Below are 26,146 nucleotides of genomic sequence, written 5' to 3'. Positions count from 1 at the left end.
CCGCACCCGTTTTCGTTCTCCAACCTTCTCGAACGCACGTAGCCCACCATGCCGCCGCGCCGCAAGGTTTTGTAAGCTTGAATTTCCCCAAGCTCCCCTTCACCGACTGTCTCCGTACCACCGCCCAAGGACGAGCGGGGGAGAGAGAGAAAAAAAAAATCCCGCCTTGCACCCGCTAACACAATGCACCACACCCAGCGACAAGAAGACCGCCCAAAACTTCCAGCTCGTCTACCGCGCCCAAAATGACCCGCGCATCCACGACCCCGACGCGCCGGACATGGTCTTCGCCGAAGTAGCGGCGCCCAACTCGAACAAGAAACGCGGCGGCAACGACGGCAGCAGCCAGGCCAGCGGCAGCGTCCGCGGCGGCAAGATCCGGTCTCGCCATGACCTCGAAGACGAGTTCGGCGGGCGCGTGCGCGCCAACGAGGGCGAGGCCGCCAACTACGGCATCTTCTACGACGACTCCGAGTACGACTACATGCAGCACATGCGCGACATCGGCACCAGCAGCGATGCGACTTTCATCCCGGCGAAGGACAGGGAGGCCGAGCAGCAGCGCAAGGGCAAGGGCAAGATGAAGCTCGAGGACATGCTGGCGGGGATGCGGATGGAGGGCGGTGATGATGATGGCGTCAGCCTGTCGAGCGCGGCGAGCGAGAGAAGCGCGGCGGAGCTGTTTGGCGAGGATCTGGCGCCGTCGGAGTTTTACAGGAAGGGGAATTATCAGGATCAGCAGGATGTGCCGGATGCGATTGCTGGGTTCCAGCCGGATATGGATCCGCGCCTGAGAGAGGTGTTGGAGGCGCTGGAGGATGAAGCGTATGTCGAGGATGAGGACGATATTTTCAATGAGTTGGCGAAGGATACGAAGGAGGTGGATCAGCAGACTTGGGAGATGATGGGGGATTTCGTCGACGACGATGACGATGGCTGGGCGACTGATGACACCGTCAAGGCGGACAACAAGACCAGCTTCGAGGCACCGTCCCCAACGGGTGCAGTGTCTGAAGAGGGAGTCAAACTGCCGCCAGCCGAGGGTCCCGCTGGCGAAGGCGAGGACCACGGGGATGGTGACTGGATGGCTGAGTTCAGCAAGTTCAAAAAGGACGCGAAGGCTCAGAAGGTTCAGAAGAAGGCTGGCGCTCCCTCGGATCTGCAGTCCTTCGTCACCGGCGCTTCCTCAGTGACGGGCGGCCGGCACAAGAAGAGGAAGGGCGCTCTTACGTCCACCTCCAACTACAGTATGACTTCTTCCGCTCTGGCTCGCACCGATCAGCTGTCGCTGCTAGACGAGCGTTTCGAAAAGTACGAGCAGGAGTACGCCGACGATGGCTATGGCGCAGACGACAATATGTCCATGATGTCGGGCATGACTGGTATGTCGGGAATGTCCGGTCTTTCTGTCTACAGCAAGGCATCGACTTCGAGCCAAGCGCCGGGTCTGAGGAGCGATTTCGACTCTATTCTGGACGAGTTCTCCTCCAAGAACGGCCACATCAAGAGAGGGAAGAAGCACAATGGCTACAAGGATGGTCTGGCCCAACTGGATGAGGTTAGGAAAGGACTTGGTCCTGCAAGGCTCAAGCAGGGCTCAAAGGCTCGCTAAGATGGTAGTAGAGCAAGGTTTCCATCGCATTTGCTGCTGGCGCAGCTTTCGGTAGGCGTTTCGGGTTACAAAAAGGGTTTTGGGTAAAGGCGTGGGGCACAAAAGTGATACCTAGACACGCATAGGAATGAGTATAATGAGAATTTCAATCAATCCCATCACTCGAAGGTGCGTTGTAGAAGATTCACTCCATGTTTGCAGTAAAGAGCAGGTGGCACAGTTGGTTCGGGTTGTGGGCGTGACTTAGTCAGCACTCATCATACTTCGTTGAACTGCAATAGTGACTGAGGTCTTCGTGTTCGCCCAGGACGGGGGCATCGTCTCTATTTCTTGAGATCAGAGCTCGTCTACCCGCAGTAAGTTCAGCTCCACCTGCCCCACAGATTTGCGGGGAGTTGCAAAGGGGCAAGTTGTGACACCAAGCTACTTACGGCATGCCGTTTCGGCTCCACATTGGCGGAGCGGCTGTGGCTGTCGACTTCCCACGAAATACTGGCTATTCCCACCTCAATGCACAGATCAGATCAGCCTCCATCCCAATGGGGCTCTAGTCAGTGTACTGTCATTACGAGTGCTCTTATTGGTCGCTGGCCTTACAGCGGAGGTTAGTGGGACCTCGCATTTCTATGACCTCCCGCTTTGGTCTTGAAGATCTACGATAATACAAGCTTCGGGTCATTCGGGGCAGTAAGTCGTCCGACCTCCGCAAAAAAGGATCAAGCGGGCTTTATATATTTATTGGTATCGTTAGTGCTGAACCGGTTGTGACTCCAGGCCTTCTCTTCCTTCAAGCCATTCTCTCTGACTCATTAACCCTCCCGCTCTTCTTTTCTTAAATCTCGAAATCTCCTACTTTCTAGTACCACAATATTTTCCCACCATCTAGGCAAAATGGCGCCCCCGATTGCTCTTCAGAGCTCCCTAGCCAGCTCTCCAACATCAATGGCACTCCTACTCGTCGGCATCACCACCCTCATCTTCATCCTGCAAGTAAGAGAATCCTGCCGCCCCTCTCTTCTATCCATATATCCACACCTCCTTCAACCAATTAACCAACTAATCAAAACCCCCCAGAAACTCCACCACGCCCTGACCACACCCCTCCGCGCCGTGCCCGGGCCCTGGTGGTCGCACATCACGCACTACCCGCTCAAGCTCGCCAACATCCGCGGGCAGCGCGTGCACTTCATCCACTCCCTACACCAAAAATACGGACCGGTCGTGCGCATCGCGCCGGACGAGGTGGCCATCGCCGACGCGGACGCAGCCAAGACGATCCACCGGCCGGCGTCCGGGTACGAGAAGGCGGCGTGGTACAAGCAGTTCGTGCAGGGGAATGCGGATGGCATGTTCGATATGACGGATGCGAAGAGGCATGCGGCGCGCCGCAGGCTGTTTGCGAGGGCGTTTGGGAAGAGCGAGATTAGGGGGAGGTGGGAGGGGATGGTGAGGGGTGAGTGTTTGTGATTTCTTTCTCTTTTCCATTTTTGTTTTGACCCGTACTGCTGGAGTTCTGGTGGTTGGCTGGTTATTTCTTTTTTTTTTCTCTTTCGGTTGAAGGAGATGCTTCATGGATCTCTAGAAGTGTTTGTGCTGACAGGTTCATTTGCAACGTTGCAGAGAAGGTAGAACTGGCAGTGCAGAGGATGGGCGAGGAGATGCGCCGAGGCGAAGAGACCGACTGCCTCAAGTGGTGGACGTTCCTGGCCACGGACGTCAGCGGGCATTTGATGTTCGGTGAGAGCTTCCGCATGCTGGAACTCGGAAAGGTAAGAGAGCAGAAACAAGCCTCCTCCTCCTCACACGCAATCCCCCCCTCCTCCTCCTCATCCTCCTCTTCAAACACACACTGACCGAAACCCCAAGAAAAACGACTACATCCACACCCTCGAATCCACCATGCAAGGCTCCGGCATCCGCGCCGAGCTCCCCCTCCTCGCCGCCATCGGCAAGCTCCTCCCGCACCCGACCCTGCAAGCCATGTTCAACGCCAACGACCGCCTCCTCGCCTACGGCACGCGCGCCGTCACCTCGGGCAAACAAGCGTCCGGCGGCAGCGGCGCCTCCATCTTCGCCCAGCTCGATCCGGACGCGCAAAAGGAGAGCCCGTATCCCTTTACGGATCTTGACATCCGCGTCGAGGCCGGCAACCTCATCGTCGCGGGCGCCGACACCACGGCCGTGTCGCTGACGTACTTGACGTACGCGGTGCTGGCAAGGCCGGAGTTGAGGGCGCGGTTGGAGGATGAGGTGGCGGGGTTGCGGGGCGAGTGGGGCGATAGGGAGTGTGAGGCGCTGCCGCTGCTGAATGCGGTGGTGAATGAGACGCTGAGGTTGTATGGCGCGGCGCCGGGGAGTCTGCCGCGGGCGGTGCCGCCGGGCGGTGCGGAGCTGGGGGGGTACTTTTTGCCGGGCGGGGCGACGGTGAGTACGCAGGCTTGGTCGTTGCATCGGGATGAGAGGCTGTGGAGGGATGCTGAGAGGTGAGTGGCTTTCTGGTCTTGCCCTTGGTGAGTGGACGGTTTGCTTATGCGGATAGTAATAGGTTCGATCCTGATCGCTGGCTGTCGCTGCCGCCGAATACGTCGCCTTCGTCGATGAGCTTTCAGCCGTTTGGTGCGGGGACGAGGATCTGTTTGGGCTTGCATCTGGCGCTCATGGAGCTGAGGCTCGCGGCTGCTCTGTTTTTCAGGGAGCTGAAGGGTGCGAGGTTGGCGGAGAGGACGACGCCGGAGAGCATGGATGTGGTGAACTACTTCTTGATTATGCCGAAGGATCATCATTGCTACATCAGGCTGTGAGGTTCACGGCAGGACTGGTGAGGTGAGGTCGGACTAAACAAGGCGGGTTGAGCATCATGTTGTCAGGGCTAAAGGACACTGTGGGCCTTCTGTGTTTTAATTTGGATAATCTTTTACAAGACTACTGTTTTGTAAAACTTCTTATGATGTCGCAGAAAATATTGCCCCAAAAACCCTGCATCACATCAGCTACTGCAAACAGTTTTGTGATGAGCATATGCCAGTATCTGGCTACGGATAATACTAGAAATCTCAATTCTGAATAAAGGAAAGCCGACTTACTTCTATCTTACGCCACCTAGAATTGTTGACAGTAGACAGCAGCCATACGATATTTAAAAATACTTGACAATGTTGCAGTTGCGTACATCTGTACATGGCTATAGTTGACGAAGGCTAGCATGATATCAAACGAAAGGGGAAATGCTATTCTTGACCTAGTGTTGTGGATTCATAGTATCAAAAATTGAGCAATTAGATGTATTGTTGTTTGAGCTTGGCGTTCACCGCTCCACCTGAACAGTTCCCTTGTAAACCACGGTTACGAAGAACAAAGTGTTCGGTGGCGGACTATAGGAATTGTACTGACTGCAGGTATGTACGTAAGGATGAGGTGAGCCCTAAGCAGGACAGTGCTGACGGGTGGTCGGGAAGGTCACACGTGGTCAGGGCGTACCATGGTTTCACGCGAAGCTTGGTGACGGGAAGGCAAAGCGGAACGGCAAAGACGAGGAAGAGAAAGTGCGGGCTAGATGAAATTGGCTTAGACAGGCGGTGCGGCGAAGAATGGAATAAAAATAGGGCATGAACAGCTTCCTGGAGCCGGGTGGCAAGCGAGGGTTCGGGATTCTCAATAAGATTCCTTACCCTCGGCAAGGACGGTGCATAAGTTCGAACGTCTGCGCTAGAGGGCTTGGCGAGTTGGTCGTCTTGGCCTCTTGGCCGTTGCGAGGTTTCCGTGGTGTTTTTTCGTGGGGAAAGCTGGGCGTCCAAAGTCCCTGAGAGCCTGGCCGATCGATGCAGGGCGCCGTATCGGCAAACGAGAATCGGCTCACAATGCCGTCTGCAGCCGCCTGCACGCTCGCAAGGGAGTCGAAGGCTCTGTGAGAACACGAACGAAGCATGCGAGGCCTGCGTCGGACATAATTGGCATGCTGAGCATGTGTAAAGCAGAACAAAGGGTGATTGGACGCGCGGCAGGTCGTCGGCATACGGGTCCGTGCAGGGTGGTGCTCGCGGGTGTTGCTCCACATAATAACTGCAGCACCACCTGCAGCCCGAAACAATTTCAGACAGTCATCTTGGTGACATTTCCGGGTGGCTGCATGCGCGTGTCGATGGGGCGGAGTTTTATTATTGCAGGAGTTTGACGTGGCCGGCCCCGAGGAAAGGGACGACCAGGCCGATGGCGTGCTTCCCTAATCATGACGTCGTCGTCACCCGCTTAGTCCTTATCATCAACCACCACGCCTCTCGCAATTTCACCCCCGGACTCGCCCACGGCTGATCATCACGCCTTCGCTGCATATTTCAATTGCCGCCTCCTAAATGTGCACTGGCTGTTGATCCGCCTCTGCCGCTGAGCTCCCTACCGCGCCGCTCAAACAGCAGTCACGGAGCTATCCGCGTCTCGACTTCCGCCTTGTCCCCGGTGAATCGTACTTAAGCGGCTCTGAATTTGTCGATCGGATTCTCCCTCTTCCACACCGGGTGGTCTACGCTGTCCAATTCTCTGAGTGCGGTCGCACAACAACAGCTGACGTCGTACGGCTTCAGCGGCAACAATGGCGCCTTCATGGAATAAGCTCGCCAACACCCTTCAGATATCCGCCGACTACTCGATACCACCCGCCGGTCTCCAATGGCGCAGCAACACCTTCTTCATCATTGCAACCGTTGCCATTGGTCTCTTTACCGACCTGTTTCTCTACGGCTTGATCGTCCCCATTCTCCCCTACATGCTCAATGACCGCCTGGGAATACCTGAATCCGATGTCCAACCCTATGTTTCCGGTTTACTCACCGCCTATGCCGCTGCCAGTGTCCTCTTCAGTCCTGTTGCTGGCGTGCTGGCTGATCGCGTGAGCACCCGTCAGGCACCATTTCTGCTGGGCTTACTGAGCCTACTCGCCGCAACTGTGCTGCTGTTCTTCGGTAACAGCATGGCTGTGCTTGTGATTGCTCGTGTCCTGCAAGGAGTGGCTGCTGCTGTTGTGTGGACTATCGGATTGGCATTATGTCTGGAAACCGTCGGCTCGGAGAATCTGGGAAAGACCATTGGATCTGTGAGTTGCCCAGCTATCCTATGAAGCTATTAGCTGACTTTTTAAAGATCTTCAGCTTCATCTCTGTGGGAAATCTGGTCGCCCCGATATTGGGAGGCGTACTATACGACAAAGCCGGCTATCCCGGCGTCTTCGGAATTGGCTTTGCAATCCTGGCAATTGATTTTATCATGCGGTTGTTGGTCATCGAGAAGAAAGTTGCAGCACGCTACGAGACCAAGGATCCCACTCAAGGAGATCTGGACCAGGATCTTCAACACGAAAGAAATCGTCGGGATTCTGCCAACGAGGAGAACGGTGACACCGAAGAGACTCCACTCCTATCCAAGAAAGAACAGGACTACTACTACATCTCGCCGGACCAGCCCCCGATTGTGCAGAAGTTCAAGTTGCTGCCTTGTCTCAAGCATCCCGGTTTAGTCACTGCCTTCATTATTGCCGGAGTCCAGGCATTCCTCCTTGGCGCCTTCGACGCGGTAAGTCACCCATTTCCATACACACCGATCTCTCGCTAATCGCATCCAGACCGTCCCCACCGTCGCACAGCAATACTACACCTTCTCCCCGCTCAAATCCGGCCTCCTCTTCCTCCCCCTCGGCGTCTCCGACTTCCTCCTCGGCCCCGTCTTCGGCTGGGCCGTCGACCGCGCCGGCACCAAGCCCGTCGCCACCTTCGCCTACCTCTACCTCGTCCCCATCCTCATCCTCCTCCGCCTGCCCCGGCCCTGCCCTTCCTCGCCCTCATCCCTCTCCCTCCTCGCCTCCATCAACCCCCGCGAAGCCCCCACCTCCGCCGCCCTCAAAACCCTCGCCGCCTGCGCCGACCCCAACAAGCAAATCGCCACCTGGTCCGCCCTCCTCTTCCTCGCCGGCGCCGGCCTCGCCGCCACCAGCGCCCCCAGCATCGTCGAGGCGGGGGCTATCGTGAAAAAGTTTCATGAGCGCAACCCGGCCTTTTTTGGTGCGGACGGCCCGTACGCGCAGCTGTATGGCTTGAGCAGCATGGTGTTTAGCGCTGGCTTGACGGTCGGTCCGCTGGTTGCGGGCGCGTTGAAGGAGAGGATTGGGTATGGCGATATGAATGCCGTTATCGCGGCGGTGTCGGGGGTCACGGGCGTGGCGGCGTTTGTGTGGATTGGTGGAAGGGTGGGGTGGGGGGATGTGCGGAGGATGCTGGGGGGTGGGCGGTGGACGGTGGAGAGGGCGTAGGGGGCGGGTAGGAGATATTGTAGGTTAGGTTGGATAGTAGAGGTTGGTGTGGTGGGAGCTGGGGTGATGAGTGAGGTTGTGGTGTATGGACTTTATGGCTTGGCTGGCGTTTTTCGTAAAGATGGCTTTTGTGCGGGCGGGAAGAATGGCGTTTTGAGTTGCGGTCAGTAGACTTGCATGACTGGAGTTGAAGATGGTGTTTGGTTTTATGCATTATCTATTCAGAGATTCGAGCATATTGGAGCGTACTTCTTCGATTATTATTTATGAGAAGAAAATAAAGACATGACTAAGTAAACCTTTGTTTAGTCATTGGGTTTTTTGATGGTGTTATGCTGGCCCGGGTACACACGCACTTGCAAATATTTTGTCCAGTATCACAAGGATGAGCCACTGCCGTCGCGTGCGCATGCGACGTCATCTGCTGGAAGATTCACCTGCTGGCCCTGCTCTTCAGTCATCACTTGCAGGGGCAGCACGTGTCCTGCTACATCATGTGCCGCAACGAGAGCAAGATTCCTTGGAGCTGGCCTACATATATAATCCACACCAAAAAGGCCTGAACACCATTTTTCCCTGCACTAAATCCTGGAATGCATAGCATTCCTCGATAGGGGCGCTCAAAGCCGAATACACTGTGTGTTCTGGCGGCTGCCCTACATCCCTCACCTCACTTCCGCGGGAAGCGCGCAGCAGCAACACTCGAGCGCCGCGCCGGCGTCTGGTCCATCGACTTGCGGAGACTGTGGAGAATGAAGGTGTCCTGCGTTGTTGCGAGATGATGCGGCTCAGCATCGTGCTCGGATGCTGGACAGCATCATGATTTGTTTTTTTTTTGTATTCGGTGCTGCTGCCTTTCATGGCTGCGGCGAAGTGCGAGGACGGGACGAAGCGGAAGGAGTGCGGTCACAGCATGGTGAATACCAGGCGAGGCAGTGGAATGTCAGCCATGGCGTACGAAAGAGGCGAGGCAGTGAACGCGTACTTCGTTCGGAAGAGGGTTCACTGCCGCCCTTAAAGCCATGCTCGCAGAGAAGAAAGCTCAGAGGTACAGTGATGCTGTTTTTATACAAACTCACCGCTCGGACCTCGAAGGAGAGCGCGTGCCGGCACTGTCAGCTGCTCGTCGCCGCCGGAGCAAGTGCGTGGTGGGCTCGGGAAGGGGTCAATGCAGGGTCTACGCGTGCTTCTCTCACACGCAAAGGCCAGGTGGACACGCAGTAAGATTACACGCAAGAAGACACGATGGGCATTGTTCTTTGCTTCGTCATAAGAAATACCATCCTACCAAGTGAAGAAAAGTCGCGCGTCCACACCGCGACAGCTGGACCACCCCATCCACATGGCACAACTGCATGAACGTCTTACAGGCCTGTACTCGTGCAAAGAAGTGGAGCTGATGCGAAGGCGACGAGCAATTGAGAAAATAGGAAGTACATGAAAGCCACACCGCCCACCCGCACCCTGGCCGTTCTGGGTTGAAAAAAGAAAACCCTCCTCCCATGCTTGCTTTGCTCCCGCTATTCTTCTTCTTCTTCCTCATAGGACTTCTTGTGTGTCCCCAGCTCTGCCAATACCTCCTGGACGTTCGCACCTGCCGAAAATCCCCACTGCCGAGTCACTTCTCAGCCGCCGTCCACAACGCCAGAATTCCCCACCACCACCGATATCTGCCGTGCTGAGTGACTGCTGAGGTGCTTGATGCGCAGAATTGCAGCCGATGGCTGACGCGAGAAGTAGCAGGATCTTCAGATCTGGGGTAGCCATGCGTCAGCCTTTTCTTTTTCAAAAGTAGTAGATGTTTTGGTGCCAAATAATCTTAGTGTACCCCGAGAGCGTGTTCGTCGCTGTGAGCACCAAGGATGGACAGCAAAAAGTGACATAAGGGCGTCATTCCTAAGCCCCAGCCCCCAGTCAGAGCGCCGAGGGTCTCTCAAAGACCAGCGATCCTCTACGGTGACCATGGCAACGGCCGAACATAGGACACAAGGCAAGCGAAGGATCCAGAGGCAGGGACCAGGGGAAACGCAGAGCTTCAGCGTCACCAGAACCCAGACCCAGCGCCATGGACGAGCACCACCGAAGATCTGACAAACCCTTCCAAGTAGACAAGCTGTTGTAACAGGTCTGGAGAGACGGCAGCAGGGCGATGAGGCGTAGCAAGAACCGGCCATCCGACGACGATAGCGACGAGGATGGCGAGCGACGTCCAAGGGAAAGATTCAGTGGATGACAGTGAAACAATCGCCTTTGGGAAAGAGGCTTCGGGTCTTGGGCCAGCCATCCAATCTCGAACGTAGGGCCGTAGGTGTAAATCTCGGTTGATACCGGCGCTGATGTAGACTGCCAGACGTCGTGGTCCTCGCTGCTTCGGTTGTCATGAGCCTCTCGTTTCTGTTTATCGTCGAGTAGCTCCCGCTGGACACTCTGTAGCCTTCTTCATCCCCCGAAGCTCGCAAGCGCAGAAATCCGTGTGCTTCAAACGAGTGGCCGAGTGATGGGTGGTGCTTCGTGGAGACCGGGTACAGGAAGGGCTTGTTGCGCCAAGTCACGAACGAGGAGCCAATGGCGTCAAGGGAACGAGAAAGGTTCGGCAGGACAAGAGTGTCGGAAGATGTGCCTGGCAAGAAGGACGGCGAGGAGGGCGTCAGGATGGGGACCGCAACAAAGGTTGAAGGGACCGGCAGAGGGGGCAATCGCGTGCTTGAAGGTGCTTGATGTGACACTTGCTGTGGCTAGATGACGTCTGTCGTGGTATTTGTCATGGCTGACGATGACGTTGATGCTTGCCGTGCCTGTCCATTCCGTGTCGGGACGTGAGAGAGAGGGCGTATTGAAACTGACTTGCCGCTTGTTCGGTGACTGGTGCCGGTAGTGCTGCTGCTCGCGGTTCGCAGGTACGCAGCCTTCATTGCCACTGAAGCCAACAGGGGCGTGTATGTTTGACATCGTCTGTGAACAGTAGAGCCGCCGACCTGGAGTGCATGTGCCACAAAAGCTGTCTCCAACCAAGTTCCCTCACTGTGGCTGGGTATCGACAGTGCGTTGAAAGCTCGATATGTGGATGGCGGCGGCCGGGTGTAGCTCGGCGAAGGGAGAAGGGAGTAGAAGGTCGTGTGCAAGCAGAGCCTTGACAAGTGTCGTGACTGAGTATGTTCTTGAGGGGCAAGACCTGTCCACGGTTTCGTCAGTCAGATCCCTGCTCTGCCTCCATCGCTGGGAACAGACCTGTTGGTTTCTCCCCAGAGGGGATTTCGGCTCCGCCGCCACGTCGAGGCCAGGTCTTTTGGCGGAGATTTTTTTTTGAACGAGTGAGAAGAATTTTTTTGGGGTTTTTTTGTTTTTATGTTTTTTTTTTGTTTTTGTTTTTTAACGAAGCTCTCAGATCCTCTCGGACTGCTTTGGCTAGAAGTGTGTGTTTGCGTTCAGGCCGTTGGTGGTGGGTTTTGCCGGGCGTACCATTCGTCCAGGGCCTGTTAAGCACTGTCATCAGCAACTGGCGAACATGAAAAGATTAGTACTTACGTGGCGGAGCTTCTCGAACATCTTGGTGGCCGCTTTCTCAATACAGCGCATCAACGGCTCCACCACCCATGGACTAGTGAATGGTAGCCACTTGACCACCTCAGGCCGAACGACACACTGCCAAAGCCAGTCCTCGAGGATCACGAGGCTGCACCACAAAAGAAAGTAGATAATATTTATAGCGACCGGCATTGTGTCAACGAGCGTCGATAAATATATTAGAGAGAAAAGAAGAAGAAGACAACAGCCAGAAGCCTGCGAGGAACAAGTAGCCCACCGCCGTAGCTGCCTCCCAGTCCACGCCCAGACAGCAAGAGCCGTCAGCAGCGCAGCCAGTCGCGGGCAGCGCGTGTCAATTCGGAAGGTACACTCACGAGGCAGCTCCCTCCACCCAAACCAACGACCACACCAAGAAACAGAATTCGAGCGCGAACTGAACAACACCAATCCTAACAGACTCATCCCACGGCCTCTCATCCACCACCTCCCCGTATTGCCGCCGCCGCCGCAAGCCATCCCTTCTCGCCCGCTCGCCGAGCATAGGCAGGTCAAGCGGATCCGGCTCCACGCCGTACACCTTGTGCGCCAGGTGCCATCCGAGCACCAGCATAACAACCGCGATCACGCATCCCGCCGCCTTCTGCAAATCGCCCTGCATCAGCGCCAACACCATCTGCCTCTCGTGCCACCCCAGGTACGAGCAGCCGTACTCGCCGCCGCCGCGCCGCGCATAACAACAACTCTTCCTCTCCTCGTAGCAGCACCCTCTCGGATAATGCCCCCCCACCACCACCGCCTGTCGTTGTTGCTGCTGCTGCTGCCCTTCTTCCGCCGCCACCGCCGGCCGAAACCACACCCCCACCACCGCCGCCATCACCACGAACAAGACATCGAACCCCACCGCCACCGTCACCACGCCCTCCCCCCACCGCGCCAGCGGATGCCGCACCGCGGCGCAGCGCCGCTGCCGCCGCGCGGTCCACGCGACGCCTTCGTCCAGCAGCAGCAGGAAGAGCGGCACCGTCGCGGCCACGAGGAGGGCGGTGGAGGCGGGGACGGCGGTGCGCTGCGTGGTGCACGACGCTGTGGAGGTGGATAGGGGTGGTCGTGTCGTTTCGCCGATGATGAGGGCGGAGAGCGTGGACCAGGTGAGGAAGAGGCGGGGCCAGGGGCGGTTGAGGCGGGTGGTGGTGGAGGTGAGGAGGGTGCGCAGGGTGTGGGTGAGGAGGGGGAGGAGGGTGAGGAAGGTGATGACTTCGGGGGTGAGGCAGGTGGGTAGGGTGGGGGTGTAGGTGTAGGTGGGGAGGAAGGAGTTGAAGTAGGAGGAGGACATCTTGGGTTTTCGTTTGGGGGAGACGGGTTGCGTGGTGGTGGGTGGTTGGGTGGATGGGAGCGTATGAGTTGGACGCTGGAGGAGGAGGAGGAGGAGCTTGGGTTAGAGATTGCGGGAGGCGCGCGTGTATAAGTAGATGTTGCGTGGTCTTGGTCGGAAGTCAAACGTGATTCCAGGGTCTAGCCGAAAGTCGGATTTGACACCTGTCGCCATATTGTAGATTTGCCGGAGCGGTAAAAGCTTTTCACAGTCGTAAATCAAACGTCTCTGCGCACCGCCGCGGCAAGCGGGTGGCGGGCTCGGAGCGGACGTATGCAGGGGCTGCGCGTGATTGAGCTACGCAGACGGCACGTGTTGGAGATGCCTTAGGCTGTGGATGTCAGTTGCGGAAGTGCGGGTTGGAAGTTGGAAGCCTAGGTGGGATTATAAGAAGGGCAGTAGTGGGTGTGTGGGTCCTTGTGGTCATCAGTTGAGCTTGTGTGGTTGGTCGTAAAACCGAGCGTAGCTAATTCGAAACTGACGTTCGCCCATCGAGAGAGAATAATACTGGTAACTGGAGGAGTCGACCGAGTATAGTATGGCACATGAGTTTGGTTTCTAGGTCGATGGATGTAGCGTCAAAGAGTGGTGTAGAGCTTCATCGAAACGATAATGAATGTATCATCACCGTCAAGCCTTGGTGATGACGTTCATGAGTTACCAATATCAGTCCTTGTGCTAGTCTACCATGGGTAAGAAGCGTAAGTAATAACGACAACGGCAAGCGGCACCAGAGTGGGGACTGTGGGACCAAGGGTTAGAAGATTTTTCAGGCTTGCAATATGGTTGTGGCTGCGGAAAGCAAAAGTGTCGTAGAATGTAGAGCCTTAAATATCCCTCTTCCCCTCCTGTCGTAGGTAGCGCAGGTGCGCACCACGCTTCCGCATGTTCATTTGACCTGTGAGTATCCAGCACGTGCCTGAGATGCGGAGCTGGGGAATCTAGTCATAAGCAGAAGTTAGTGGCCGTAATGCTTCTTTCACTTCTGAAGCAATGGACCGCTCTAAGCTGGAGAAAAGCCGTGGGGATCAAGAAGCACTTTTCTGTGTTGGCTTGAGCCGCACAAGATGTTGACATACTGCCTAGTTTTGATCGACTCACGTTCTATCCCATCGCTTGTGTAGAGCCAGAGCTCCATCAGGACGATACTGGCGCACATCTACATCACTGATGTTGCTGATAATAATCGTTTATTGACAATGCTGCTACTGAACTGAGTGAAGTAGATGAGTAAATGAGGCGTTAGAACACACGAGAGCAAAGCTGCTGAACTCTACAACCCATTCCATAACCAAAGGTGAAAGGATGTTATATGATGATCAGTACCATTCCCCAGTCAACAATTTCGTTGCACCATGATTTTGAAAACATGATATAAGATTTGTTAGCTGTTGCAGGCCTCAACAAGTACCGAGAATCACATGAAACTCGAAATACTCATCACTATCCGTTGTGGTCTAGTGGCTAGGATTTGCCGCTCTCAGTATTGGAGAGTCCATCTCACTTAATCAAAGTGCCGGCAAGGCCCGGGTTCAATTCCCGGCGACGGAATATCCTTTTGCTCTCGCTGTTGAGAAGCGCCGAATCTTTTTTGAGGCCTTTGCGCTTTGTGGTTGGTGTGGAGGAAATTTTCGGTCGTGGTGGTTGGCGCCGAAAAGAGACCGACGGCTCGGTTCTTTTTTTGCACTGGGCTTGACTTTGGCACTGGGCAAGGAACTGCAGCTGGGAATGGGAAGCAGATGACCGTGTTGTGCTTTGTGGTTGTGGAGGAGTGCGTGATGTATGGTCTCATGAGTCGATTCTGCGAGGTCTCCTGCTGATGCTGCATTCATGCATTTTTGGATAGTATTTTAAGTGATAGAATGGGGAAGCTGTATTCTTCTGTTTACGATATCAATTACTGCTACGAGTTGTCGAATTTACCAACGTTATCCTAATCAACACTTCGGGCTGGAGCTGAAACCCGATAATTAGAAAATCCCGAGAACGATACTTAGTCACGAAGGACCGAGCTCGCCTAATGACTGAAGTGTTTCATCACTGTTCAAAGAATACAGTCCTCATCATCACCGCGCTGTAATGGTTCTTCATCTTCGTTCTCATGGTGAAGTGCTCACCAACACCGCTCATATCTTTCTTTCCAGCCCCGCAACGAGTAGCTGAGAAAGTAGTTCGTTGGAAGACAGTTCGCCTCACGCAACGGGTCTTCACTGGCCGCAACCCATAGCCTCCTCTCTGGTTGAACAACGGCGGGAGAGGCTCTTTCGCCAACGCTTTTAAACACACGACCTTCTGTTCCAGATCCCGCTCCGCCCTCGAAGATCCATCACCAGGTGCATGTGCCACATGCTCCTCCTACGTGGCGGAAGTTCCCCCATTCGCATGTGCTTGACCGTGGCAGTAGACCGTGCCCGCACAGCCGCACACACCGCATGACGTCCGGGCTATCCCGGCTTCGTGGTTACGCCGTCACGAGATGGCGGCGGAGGATGCCCGCGTTCGTTATAAAGTACCGGTGGTGTTAGGAGTTCTGAAAGGCATCACTTTCAACTCCGTGGCTGTCAGAGCCTCATCGGAGATGGTTAGGATTACTACTCTTCTTCCTGCGGTTTCCAGAAAGCGGTGAGCAAGGGACATTTGATAGTGGTGCGCAGTTCCAATGACCTACTTCATAAGATGCTAGACTGTTTCGATATGAAAGAATGATGCACTCCATCATCTACCGCAACCGTCCACTTGCAGCATCATTACGAGTTTCGTCTGCATAAGTAGCCTTACTCATTCACATCGGAAGCTCCTCCCGGAACAGCCAGTGTTGCTTGGATATGTTAATGTTATCGTAAATTTCGCATGGGAGCTTTCCAACCATGTCGAATTGCTTTCCGACCCGTAGGTGGGATTCTTTTATATTGCTCACCGCACCGCCCCTCGCCTCACAAGCGGTGTCAGCTAAACCGAGTCTTCCACACCGATACGTGACCAAGTGATGTCATTGGTGCTGCTGGCTCGTCATCTGTCACTGCTGATCGGTGCCACCACCGCCGCCTGCGAGCACTTGATGAGCTGTGCACGTATGCCACATGGCAAGCGAAATGGCGGTTTGGCAATCGATCGCGTATGACGAGCGAGCAGATCACCAGGCGGGTCTGCTTCAAGCGACACGTGGTGGCTTCCGCTGATCGAGGGTTGAGGCGTAAGGATGAGCGGGTGCTGTGTTGATTTACCAAGGGGAAGGGTTGCGCCAGATAACCTCGGCCTGACGCAATTGATCGCCAACAGGTACAATGCGGTGAGCTGCAGACAAATATCTCTCGTGTGTTGCAAGTGTTACTCACTCTTTCTATGTCACGGTGAAGTCAAGTCAGTCAGGGCAGATAGGAATATCGTACAAGAGCATTCAGCGAGGCCCATCTCCCCAGAGTGTCAATCCAAAAGTCTCAAAATTCTTTGAATCGCGGTGTTGACAGCAGAATCCCATCCCCCATCCACTATTCACCATTCACTCCAAAGCAGCAAGACCAATTCATACGAAGAAAAGATAGTAGGATTTATATTTTAGGAGTTACTCGATGATAGCAATAGCGATAATCAAATCGTCAACAGCGTAAACAACGGAAAAAAAAAGAGGAAAAACAGAAAAAAGTTTTTATAAACAACCGAAAATATTCGCAGTGTTCGCAGTTCAGCTCATTCCCATCACCCACCGTGCAAAAAAAGCCAGCGGTAACCGAAAAAAGAGAAAATCCGGCAAAAGGACCATCGAGCCAGACTCTTCCCAGTCTCCGTCCGCCCCTTCTGCACACCACCATCTCACTCATACTCATCACTCATTTTCCCGCGTGATTCCCGCTTAAGCCTGGAAAGGCTTGCCCTCCTTAGGAGGAAGGGGCTTGCCGTCAGGGCCAAGCTTGGGGGCATCACGAGGAGCCTTGGGGTCCTTGGGAGGCAGAGGCTTGCCGTCGGGGCCAAGCTTGGGAGCGTCACGGCCGACGTGGGCGTTGACGTCGACGAGGCCGTGGGGGTGGGCAGGCGGGGGAGCCGGGGCATCGCGAGGAGCCTTGCCGTCCTTGGGAGGGAGGGGCTTGCCGTCAGGGCCGAGCTTGGGAGCGTCGCGGGGAGCCTTGGGGTCCTTGGGGGGCTGCTCGGCGGGCGGGGGAGGAGCCGGGGCGTCACGAGGAGCCTTGCCGTCCTTAGGAGGGAGGGGCTTGCCATCCGGGCCAAGCTTGGGGGCATCACGACCGACGTGGGCGTTGACATCAATCAGGCCATGGGGGTGAGCAGGCGGGGGAGCAGGCGCGTCACGGCCAACGTGAGCGTTCACATCGACGAGGCCGTGGGGGTGAGGCGGGGGAGCCGGGGCGTCGCGAGGAGCCTTAGGGTCCTTCGGGGGCTCCTGGGGAGGAGGAGGAGGGACGTCGCGGGGGTTCTTGGGAGGGGGGAGCGGCTTGCCGTCGGGGCCGAGCTTGGGAGCATCGCGGCCAACGTGAGCGTTCACGTCAATCAGGCCGTGAGGGTGGGCAGGCGGGGGAGCGGGAGCATCGCGAGGAGCCTTGGGGTCCTTGGGCGGCTGGGCCGGGGGAGGAGCGGGAGCGTCGCGGGGCTGGTTCTCCGGGGGAGGGAGAGGCTTGCCGTCAGGGCCCAGCTTGGGAGCGTCGCGGCCAACGTGAGCGTTCACGTCGACGAGGCCGTGAGGGTGAGGCGGGGGAGCAGGCGCATCACGAGGAGCCTTGGGGTCCTTGGGGGGCTGCGCAGGAGGCGGGGGAGGAGCGTCGCGAGGGTTCTTGGGAGGAGGCAGAGGCTTGCCGTCCGGGCCTACCGGCGGGGCGGGAGCGTCGCGGGCCTGGTGAGCAGGCGGCGGAAGAGGCTTTCCATCAGGGCCGAGCTTAGGAGCGTCACGGGCAACGCGAGCGTCCTTGGGCGGGGGAAGAGGCTTGCCGTCGGGACCCAGCTTGGGGGCGTCACGGGGAGCCTTGGGGTCCTTAGGAGGAAGCGGCTTGCCGTCGGGACCGACGGGGGCGGGAGCGTCGCGGGGAGCCTTGCCGTCCTTGGGCGGCAGAGGCTTTCCGTCAGGGCCGAGCTTGGGGGCGTCACGGGGCTGCGGCGGGAGAGGCTTGCCGTCAGGGCCAACGGGAGCCGGGGGTGCGCCGCGAGGAGCCTTAGGATCCTTGGGCGGGAGGGGCTTGCCGTCGGGGCCAATAGCCGGCGCGTCCCTAGCCTCCTTGGGCAGAGGCTTGCCGTCGGGGCCATTCTTGGGTGCCTCCTTGGCCGGAACCTTCGAGACGGGGACGGCCCTCGGAGCCTTGGGGTCCTTGGGCTGCTGCTCAGGGAAATCGGCCGGGCGGATGTCATCGGGGACATTAGCGCGGACAGCGTGCTTCGCGGCAGGAGCGGGAGGAGGAGGAGGGTTGGCGCCAGCAGGAGCGACACCGTTGACCGGGGCGACCGGGGCACCGTAGGAAATGGCGCCAAGGGCCAGAAGGGCCATGATGGTGGTGATGTTGGAACGCATGATGAACAAGTGAACGAATTAGGTGAAGATTTCGGTAATCGGTGGGAAGAGGCGGTGGAGCGAGTGCGGTGAAGAGGTTATTAGGATTAAAGGTGAGCGAGTAGTGGTGTAGTTGGTAGGTGAAGACCGGTGGTGGTGGTGATGGACTCTTCGGCGGGTTGAGCGGTGCCTTAAGTACGATTGTCGAGATCAACTGTAGGCCATCGTCCCAAATGAGCGCACGTAATGTTGTTGCACCGGCGGCTGCGGTGTTGTGGTTGGGGTATGCGTGTAGGGGGCGATGCACGTCCTGCAGTTGGCAGTGATGTTCGCGATTGGCACCATCATGACCAGGCCCGCAGACGACACTGAGGGTTCAGAGCACGCAAGCACGGTGGTCCGTTGTCTCTGTAGGGTAGATGCTGGGAGACTGGGCCTGCCTGAGCACATAGTGCGAGTGTAGACCCTGTGAGACACTGCAGGATGGCGTGGAAAGCTATGAGCTCATCTCGAATTGGACTTGTCTCACTCCACTGGATAGTGATCAGCGCGCAACGTACGACTCTGAAGGCTGGATTGCTCTACCTGTGGAAGCGGCATCTGGCGGACGCTAGGGTTGACGGATTCTTGGTAGCCGCATCGCAGGCTGTGCCAATGACGAGGGTAAGTCGTGACCTCACCATACATTAACCATATGCCTCTAGTGTTGCAAGGCCTCGACGAAGTCGTAATACCCCGCTTCAAGGTTGTATTAGCTTGGAAGATCGTCTACTGCCGGAAAGAGCAGGATTCTAGATCAAGCTTGCGCGTAACCTCCGCTTGACAAAGTCTAAGCTTGAATTGCCGAAGATTACCGCGAAAAAGGACAGGCCAAGCCTACGAGGCTGGTGTGGCGGGTACCTGCAGAGGCACCAGAGCGGCCAGTGGGAAGGGGCGGTTGAGGCGGAGAGGACGACGCGGCTTGGCGCAGCCATACGTTGACAAGGCTGTATGGGGTAGAGCCGCGTAAGCACTACGCCGAGTTCCCGCCGTGGGTCGTGGCCAGCGCACCAGGTCATTTTAATCAGCGTAGGGCTGTGGAGAAGGTGCCATTAGAGTGATTAGATTCGTCATCAGCAAATGAGCGGACGCGCCGGGAGTGAAAGGAGAGGCAAGACAGCCACACGGGTGGAGCAGCCGTGGTGGTGACCTAGACAGGGGTGTGCGCGAAGGCGCCCGGGGAAACAGGCGAAGAGCTATGACCACTTCCGCATAGGACCAACCTCAACATGAACTTCGACATGCGGTGAAGCACGCAAAAGACACCGCTCAGGGGAGAGTAAATCGCTTTATTTGTTATAGAGAAGCTGTCAGTCGTAGCTTGTGCGCCTGCTTAGATAACGACTGTATTCGGATCTTGGTCCTGAAAGCAGACCAATTGCAGCCCGAAGACACCCGGGGAAATGGAGATGCTCGCCGGTCGTAAGCACATATGCGTGCCCTGCTGGGTATTGTAATTGTGTACGCTAACATACTTTGGCCGCGTCTGAGGTTGACTTGATTGGATAATCCGTGACTCGGCGTGTGCGTTGAAAGCACGCTCTCGATCATCGGCTTGGCGGAGGGGGAACTCATGCCGTCCGTTATTCCCGGGAAGCTGGCTCGGACATTCAAGACCCCGGTGGCGAGTGCCCGAGCTGACCGTAAGATGGCCAGAGGGTTTGCATCCTTCGTTGTTGAGCTCCCAGCCATCTTCCTCACTGGCCTGGCCCTTCAGGTCCCGCAAATTGGCCGAAACCGGCATCGAACTGAAGAGGATCGAAGTTCCAAAACCCCTGAGACATTGTTAGTCTTGTTGACCGGCTCAATAGGGCCGAAGATACTCACCCAGTCCATATCCATGGCCATGTCCTGTAACCATGCACTTGTATTTGCCTCACTCATCCCGACGTTGCCCCTTTCCATTTCCGCTAGAGACCCGGCCATTCCTTGATTTCCCGATGGGTATCTGGCATCGATGCTGCTGCTCCTCATGTCTGAGCTAGGCATCGTGACGTGAGTAGGTGCGAAGAAGGCATAATCCTGTTGCGAGACCGTCGATGGCGTTGTAACCGGAGGCTGCACCTGCGCTTGCGTCGAAGAGCGCACTTGTGCCGGTACATGAGACTGAGGAGGTGATTTGGTTGAAGACGGTTGCGAAACATTTTGCGATGCGGCTGGACTGGGGCTTTTGGCAAAGTACATGACGCTCAGCTCATCTTCACCGAAGCGCTCCTTGGAGATGCCGCTCATCGGTTCCGGTTTGGCATGTTCATGGTTGGGGTCCAGCCTGTCAATCATACGCTTGATGACCGCCCAGGTGTTCGAATCGGAACGACCTTTCAGATCAAGGACAGTATGCAGAGCGCGTAGGGCTCTGGCTCGAATTATGGGATCCTTCGAGCCACAGAACTCGGGATCGCGGAGCTCGGCGAGGATGTGCATGATGGCTTGGAAAGCGGCATGTCCACCAATGTGCCACTGGAACTGTTCGGCGTCCTTGTCGTGAGAGACTCGATTCAGCGATTCGATAAGAGACACCGATCGTGTAAGTATCCTGCAAACCCAACCCGTTAGTCCTGTAACAAGCCTATTGATAACACCTGGGAGTACAGGGTCAACTTACATGGTGCGCACATCGTCGTTGATGACTACTCTCCTCAAGTCTTTCGGAACGCCACTCCAGAAGATCAACCAGCATCTCCATTCCAAATTGGCACTTAGCCCAATCGTCATCCGTTCTACAGTCACTTCGAGGCGGCAATATCTGAGAATGCACCGTTCGTTTTTGGAATGCACTTCGTCCACCATTTGCTTGGTCTCCTCGAACAATCTTTGGAGCTCAGGAACAATATCAAGGCTGTTGTTTCGCAGTCGCGAGTCCTTGCATTTTCGATCAAGCCGGTATGCATTCTGGGCGATCTTTCGGAAGCACTGGATCATGCCCAAGCGGCAGAGCTGCAGGGCCATGTCCGTAACTCCCTCTTCTTCCAGGTACGGGTTGGTTGGAGGAGCCCGGCCCTCCATCAGGTCGGAGTCGCTCACATTTCGGGGCAGCAAGGTGGTGAAGTCGTCATCCGAGATGGTCGGCTCCATGCCCTTGCCTTCTGATGCCCTCCAATCCAGATGACAGATCTGATGCCACACTCTACGGCGTATTTCTACCTGAACCTCATCCATGGAAGAGGTGAAGAAGCTAGGTTCTCTGTGAAGGCCCTGTAGCATGGCTATCCTGATGGCAACACCGGTAAGTGGCCACACCTGGCCCATGTCATCTTCGCGAGCTTGGACCGTCTAGAGACAATTAGTCAGCCGGCCCGGAGACTTGTAAGAACTCAATGCATACCAGATAGATTATGAAAGCTTGGAGAACTTCAATGCTTGAAGTGGTGAGGAAGTCGGCTTGCTGCAAGGAGAACTCAAGACCTTGTTGGTACTTCCGCAAAAGGGATAGCTTGTCTTTCTTGAAACGGGCTTGGACTACTTCAGCCTTCAAGCTGTTCAAAGCCGAATAAAATATAGCGTAGGCCAGAGGCTCAAAGTTCTGCAGCTGCTCTTCGTTCCAATGATCGTCGAAACTGCCATTCGTTAGCGAGCGGCCCAGTGTAAGAAAGGGTTAGTGGTTGTACTTCTCGCTACTACGGCCCGAAGCGGACGAAGGCGTGAGGTTCTGCCATCTTCGGCAGAAGGCGGCAAAGCGCCTACCCAGGGACGGCTTGTGCACCAAACGGCTGACGGGATCCACATTCTGAATAAAAATGGCGAAGAGCTCGTAACACTCCTCTTGTGTCTCGGGCATAAAAACCGAGGTGTCGCCAGCGGCCTGGCCACTGCTGAATAGCAGGGACTGAGAGGTCCGGATGCCGCCCCAGCCCGTCGGATCGTTGACGTTGCCGGGCTTGCCTTCGGTGCTCAAGATAGCCTTGATGTCTTGAAGCTGCGAGGAGGGTTAGCATGCTCGGGGCGGATCGTCGGGGCTAGAGCTTACCTCTTCGGTCAGCAGGGCCCAGTGCAGGGAAGAGACAAAGTGGGATTGGCCGTTCTCGACCAGGAGGGTGCCGTCATAGGCATCGGCGGCCTGGATATCGCCGGAAGTGCTGCTATTTGGAGAAGCGGAACTGTTCACTCTTTCTTTGTTTTCATAGACGTCGCTCTGCGAAGTGTCACGGCGCGCGGGTTGGCGCGGCTGCTGCGGCTGCTTTTGCGTGTTCACAGAGAGCTTGCTGGGCGGCTGGTTGCTCACAGCCATCTCGAGCAGCGACTCGAGGCGCTCCAGACGGGCATTGATTTCGGCATGGCTGGACTGGCCTTTGCTTTGACTGGACTGGTGCTTGTGCACGCGATTGGCCGAGGATTGGGCTGACGGCGGCGATCGGCCGTCGTGCTGCTGCTGGTTGGGGACGTTGGCATAGTAGCAGACATGGTTGCCGCGCGAGCATGCAGAGCAGACGGGGTATCTGTGATCGCATTTAACCTTGCGACGGCGACACGTGAGACACGAGGTGATGATTCGTTGGCGGGTGCCGGCGGACGACTGGGCGGCCGACTGAGGCGGCGGCTGCGCGCTGGGGTTGGCGAAGGCGTCCATGCCTGGAGGTGTCGGCCGAGGTGGAGCTTCTGGAGGGTGTCGGCGGGCGGGGAGGGAGCGCTTCTTCTGCGCGTAGGGAGGACGTTAGGCGTCAGAGGGCGGCTGAGCGCCTGTGCTGGTCTTGGTTCCTGCAGCGGCCCCCACAACGTTGAAGCCCTCGCGCCGTTTCACAGGTGGCGCGCGCGACCGCCTTTGCTTGTCGCAGAAAGACTTTCTTCGGCCAGGACGTCGGTGCGCAGGGCTGCGGCGCGAGCTCGTCTTTTGAGAATGACGTGGGGAGCCAAAAAATCGGCGTCGGTCTTCCATCAGCGCCGCCGCCCCCGCCGCCCGCCGACAGCCGCGCCCGCCTGATGAGTGACGGCACCACCACTCTCGCACCTGCAGGCACGCCCGTGGATCGCCGGCGTGTCTGCGCGCACGCGACTGAAGCTCGCGAGTCAGGGTGCTCGCGTTTCGCGTTTGTGCGGTACCGAGCAGCCCGCGATAGAGCGCGCTGTCGCGTTCGGACCTGCCGGTTAGCCGGCCACGACTTATCTCGGCAGCGGGTGGCAGCTGCCAAAGCTGACGTGCGCCTGTCGCACTGCACCCTCGCGTCCCGCCGCCGCCCATCGCTGCCTAGTTTCCAATTTTATACCGTGCTACGACAACTACTGCTATACACGTACCTATTGCCCGCACCGTCCGCTTCCGTCGGCGCAGAGCCGCACCTTGACCGCTCGCTGTCTGGGTCTGTGACAGCAACACCACGCTGGCCCGGCCCCGCCCCAGACTCCGGATGCTTGACGACGAGCTAAGCCCTTGGCTACGGAGGGATTCTCCTTGGCGCATGTTTGCCGGTGATCGTGGGGATCCCCCACCGCCTGGCTCAGCCATGGTATGCGCCACACCGTTCCTTATTTACCTCTAATTCCCAGTGCCGATGACGCCCATCGCTTTCGCTCTCAACTCTGCGTCCCTTGCATCACCCACCTGAGCAACCCGCCTGCGTGACGCCTGCGGCTCGTGCCGACCCCACCTTCTCGAAGCCGCAAGTCGACGATCACTCCCGCCCCTCAGCCTGCGGATCAGCAACCATTGCGGCCCCTGCGTTCTGCTGCACTCGGCTTTTCCGAACCTACATATACAACGCGTATGGGTGTGGCTGAGGCGGGGCAAACACCGGGATCCGGTTATCACACCGAATCCCAACCACGGCACAGCATAGGCTGAGCATCTAAGCACATGCGTCAGCCGCGTGTCTTGCTGCCTCGCCACGTTGTCCTGCGTTCAGGTTGCTGAATCAGCTACAAAGTCGGACAAAGGAACTGTGTCTGCCTGGTGACTGGGAACAATGAAAAAGATTCCACCGGAAGCGGACAAGTGCCACTTCGCCACTTGAAACCAAACCAGTCACTAATCTGCAAACAGCTGCATTTTTCGTACCATTGTAGAGACAGGACACGATGAAGCGTTCAGGTGAGGCTCAATTCTTTACTCGGAGTGTGATGTCTCACTTGTTTCTTTTACTTGCTCTCTCTCGTTTAATGCAGGAATGCACTGTGTCGCAGAGCTTCACTCAACGACTGACGAGCAGAACCAAACTCTTTCCGTTGGAGCTCTGCCACGTTTTTTTTCCCTGCCTCTGACAGAAAATCTTCGGAGTTTGCTGTTATTTTCCGCAGGACTGACAGCAATTCAAAATCGTGCCATTAATTTCGTTGTTGATTCTTTGTTCCTTTAACTCATCATCTTCCTTTAGATATTGAACAGTGCATCATGTGGGGTTGTTCATCCATCTTAACAATGTTGTAGCTTATGGCACAGGGTACTTCATAAACGGAACATCCGCCTCTCTACCGGTAGCATTACCACCAAAATCTTGCAATTTCCTCCATCATGGATTCAACTCACCACATCGATCTTCAGATTAAGCACAGGCGCGTCGAAGTTCACCATGTACCCGTGACCGAGCTTCCCGACGGTCACGCTTCCACCTGCACTGCTTGCTTTAGAAAGTATAGCGACATCACTCCGGAGGAACTCCGTCGCGAAGAGGCTCATCGCCTCACTCTGAGGGAGAATCAGGAGTATTACGACCCTCCGGCCTCTGTGCCTGTGCGTCTCCCAGGCTGTAGCCATTACGTGTGTCTTGAATGCGCTCTGAATCATTTTCACGATTTGATGGAGAATGATCTGAACGAGAAGGGTGAGACAGTGCTCTCATGTCCTCTCTGCAAGGCCCCTGTCGAGCGAAAGCGCAAGTGGACGAGCCTGCTGAAGCATGGTGGTCTTGTGATCCACAAGTAGGGTCAGTACTTCTCTCGTAGCAAATGCTAAATACAATGAATACTTCTTCCAATGTACTTCTCCTTTCGTGTGACCCCCTCAATTCTTGTGTTACGTTTCATGTCGTTTGCTGACTGCCAAGCCCACCTTGTCTCAATATTGACAAGAGCTTCCTACAACGGGCAAGCTCCTTCAATGCTGGTGTTCAACTTGACCTGCAGCTTTTGAAATGCTCGGTTCTTGACGTTACCTTCTCTTGAAGTCGGCCGAGCGCTAATTACATCGCCAGATAAAATTTACTTTCTCCCATTAAAGAACGTTCGACTGCAGCCACGACGTTTGCATGTTACCTGTTCGTGTCACGCAGACCGAAGAGGACGCCTTGGCTGCTTAGTCCATGACGCACATCGGCAGCTTGTACATGCCGGCCGAAGCGTAGCAGCTTTCCACTCCACTTCTCGTATATTCTTGGCTGCTGCTATTGAAAACCAAACGAAAGACGAGAAAAATTTGTAGTCCTTCCATGCTCGGCATGCAATTTCCCGGAACTCCGCGCGGTAGTACTCCCGCAACTACAGCGTATCTGCTGTTCAAAGTCTCCAAGCGAATTATTCGCAGAATCAGATTTGAGACAGGGATCTGGCTATCATGCGCGCAATTACCACCTTCCATATCCGGCTACAACTCCGTCGATAAACCGACAGACCACAAGCGAAACCCCCCACCAAAGAACCGAGCAATCGCGAACTACTGGGCTCTCGATATTAACACGAATGATGCGATATGCTGCAGACGGTTCAGCGGGACGGGAATGGGGACAGACAGAAGTCAGTCACACGGTGGATCGAGAGAAGGCGCAAGACTGTCGATGATTCACTTACTCGCGAGCCGGGTCAGATACCATACAATACCGTTGACGTTGCTTTAGGATTTAAGCCTCGTATACTAAGTACGGTAGGATTCTGCTATAGATGCTATAAGCT

General features: G+C 56.1%; 6 protein-coding genes across 6 annotated transcripts; 3 read left to right on the top strand and 3 right to left on the bottom strand.

Annotated features, from left to right (window-relative positions):
* Positions 1-48: 48 nt before the first annotated feature.
* Positions 49-1,612, top strand: LTHEOB_154 (Low-temperature viability protein ltv1 protein; the record flags this gene model as incomplete). The annotated part of the gene is made up of 2 exons (XM_035510252.1): positions 49-71; positions 199-1,612. 2 exons carry the CDS (start codon positions 49-51, stop codon positions 1,610-1,612), a joined length of 1,437 nt encoding a protein of 478 aa, XP_035372156.1.
* Positions 1,613-2,554: 942 nt separating this feature from the next.
* On the top strand, positions 2,555-4,413 carry LTHEOB_153 (Cytochrome p450 monooxygenase; the record flags this gene model as incomplete). Its single annotated transcript, XM_035510241.1, has 5 exons — positions 2,555-2,602; positions 2,687-3,065; positions 3,233-3,381; positions 3,479-4,095; positions 4,158-4,413. The coding sequence occupies 5 exons, from the start codon at positions 2,555-2,557 to the stop codon at positions 4,411-4,413; spliced, it is 1,449 nt and encodes a 482-aa protein (XP_035372155.1).
* A 1,784-nt stretch (positions 4,414-6,197) lies between these two features.
* LTHEOB_152 (Tetracycline resistance protein TetA/multidrug resistance protein MdtG) lies at positions 6,198-7,907 on the top strand (the record flags this gene model as incomplete). Its single annotated transcript, XM_035510230.1, has 3 exons — positions 6,198-6,698; positions 6,746-7,174; positions 7,224-7,907. The coding sequence occupies 3 exons, from the start codon at positions 6,198-6,200 to the stop codon at positions 7,905-7,907; spliced, it is 1,614 nt and encodes a 537-aa protein (XP_035372154.1).
* Positions 7,908-11,802: 3,895 nt separating this feature from the next.
* LTHEOB_151 (uncharacterized protein) lies at positions 11,803-12,765 on the bottom strand (the record flags this gene model as incomplete). The annotated part of the gene is made up of 1 exon (XM_035510219.1): positions 11,803-12,765. The coding sequence occupies one exon, from the start codon at positions 12,763-12,765 to the stop codon at positions 11,803-11,805; it is 963 nt and encodes a 320-aa protein (XP_035372153.1).
* Positions 12,766-16,654: 3,889 nt separating this feature from the next.
* On the bottom strand, positions 16,655-18,313 carry LTHEOB_150 (Histidine kinase; the record flags this gene model as incomplete). Its single annotated transcript, XM_035510208.1, has 1 exon — positions 16,655-18,313. The coding sequence occupies one exon, from the start codon at positions 18,311-18,313 to the stop codon at positions 16,655-16,657; it is 1,659 nt and encodes a 552-aa protein (XP_035372152.1).
* Positions 18,314-20,028: 1,715 nt separating this feature from the next.
* Positions 20,029-22,898, bottom strand: LTHEOB_149 (C6 transcription factor; the record flags this gene model as incomplete). Its single annotated transcript, XM_035510196.1, has 6 exons — positions 20,029-20,106; positions 20,159-20,867; positions 20,937-21,604; positions 21,657-21,888; positions 21,940-22,247; positions 22,299-22,898. 6 exons carry the CDS (start codon positions 22,896-22,898, stop codon positions 20,029-20,031), a joined length of 2,595 nt encoding a protein of 864 aa, XP_035372151.1.
* Positions 22,899-26,146: the final 3,248 nt, after the last annotated feature.

The sequence above is a fragment of the Lasiodiplodia theobromae genome (genome assembly GCF_012971845.1).
Source record: "Lasiodiplodia theobromae strain AM2As chromosome Unknown scaffold_1, whole genome shotgun sequence".
Taxonomy (NCBI): domain Eukaryota; kingdom Fungi; phylum Ascomycota; class Dothideomycetes; order Botryosphaeriales; family Botryosphaeriaceae; genus Lasiodiplodia; species Lasiodiplodia theobromae.
The sequence above is the reverse complement of the archived record's forward strand: the minus strand, read 5'-3'. Positions and strand labels throughout refer to the sequence as shown.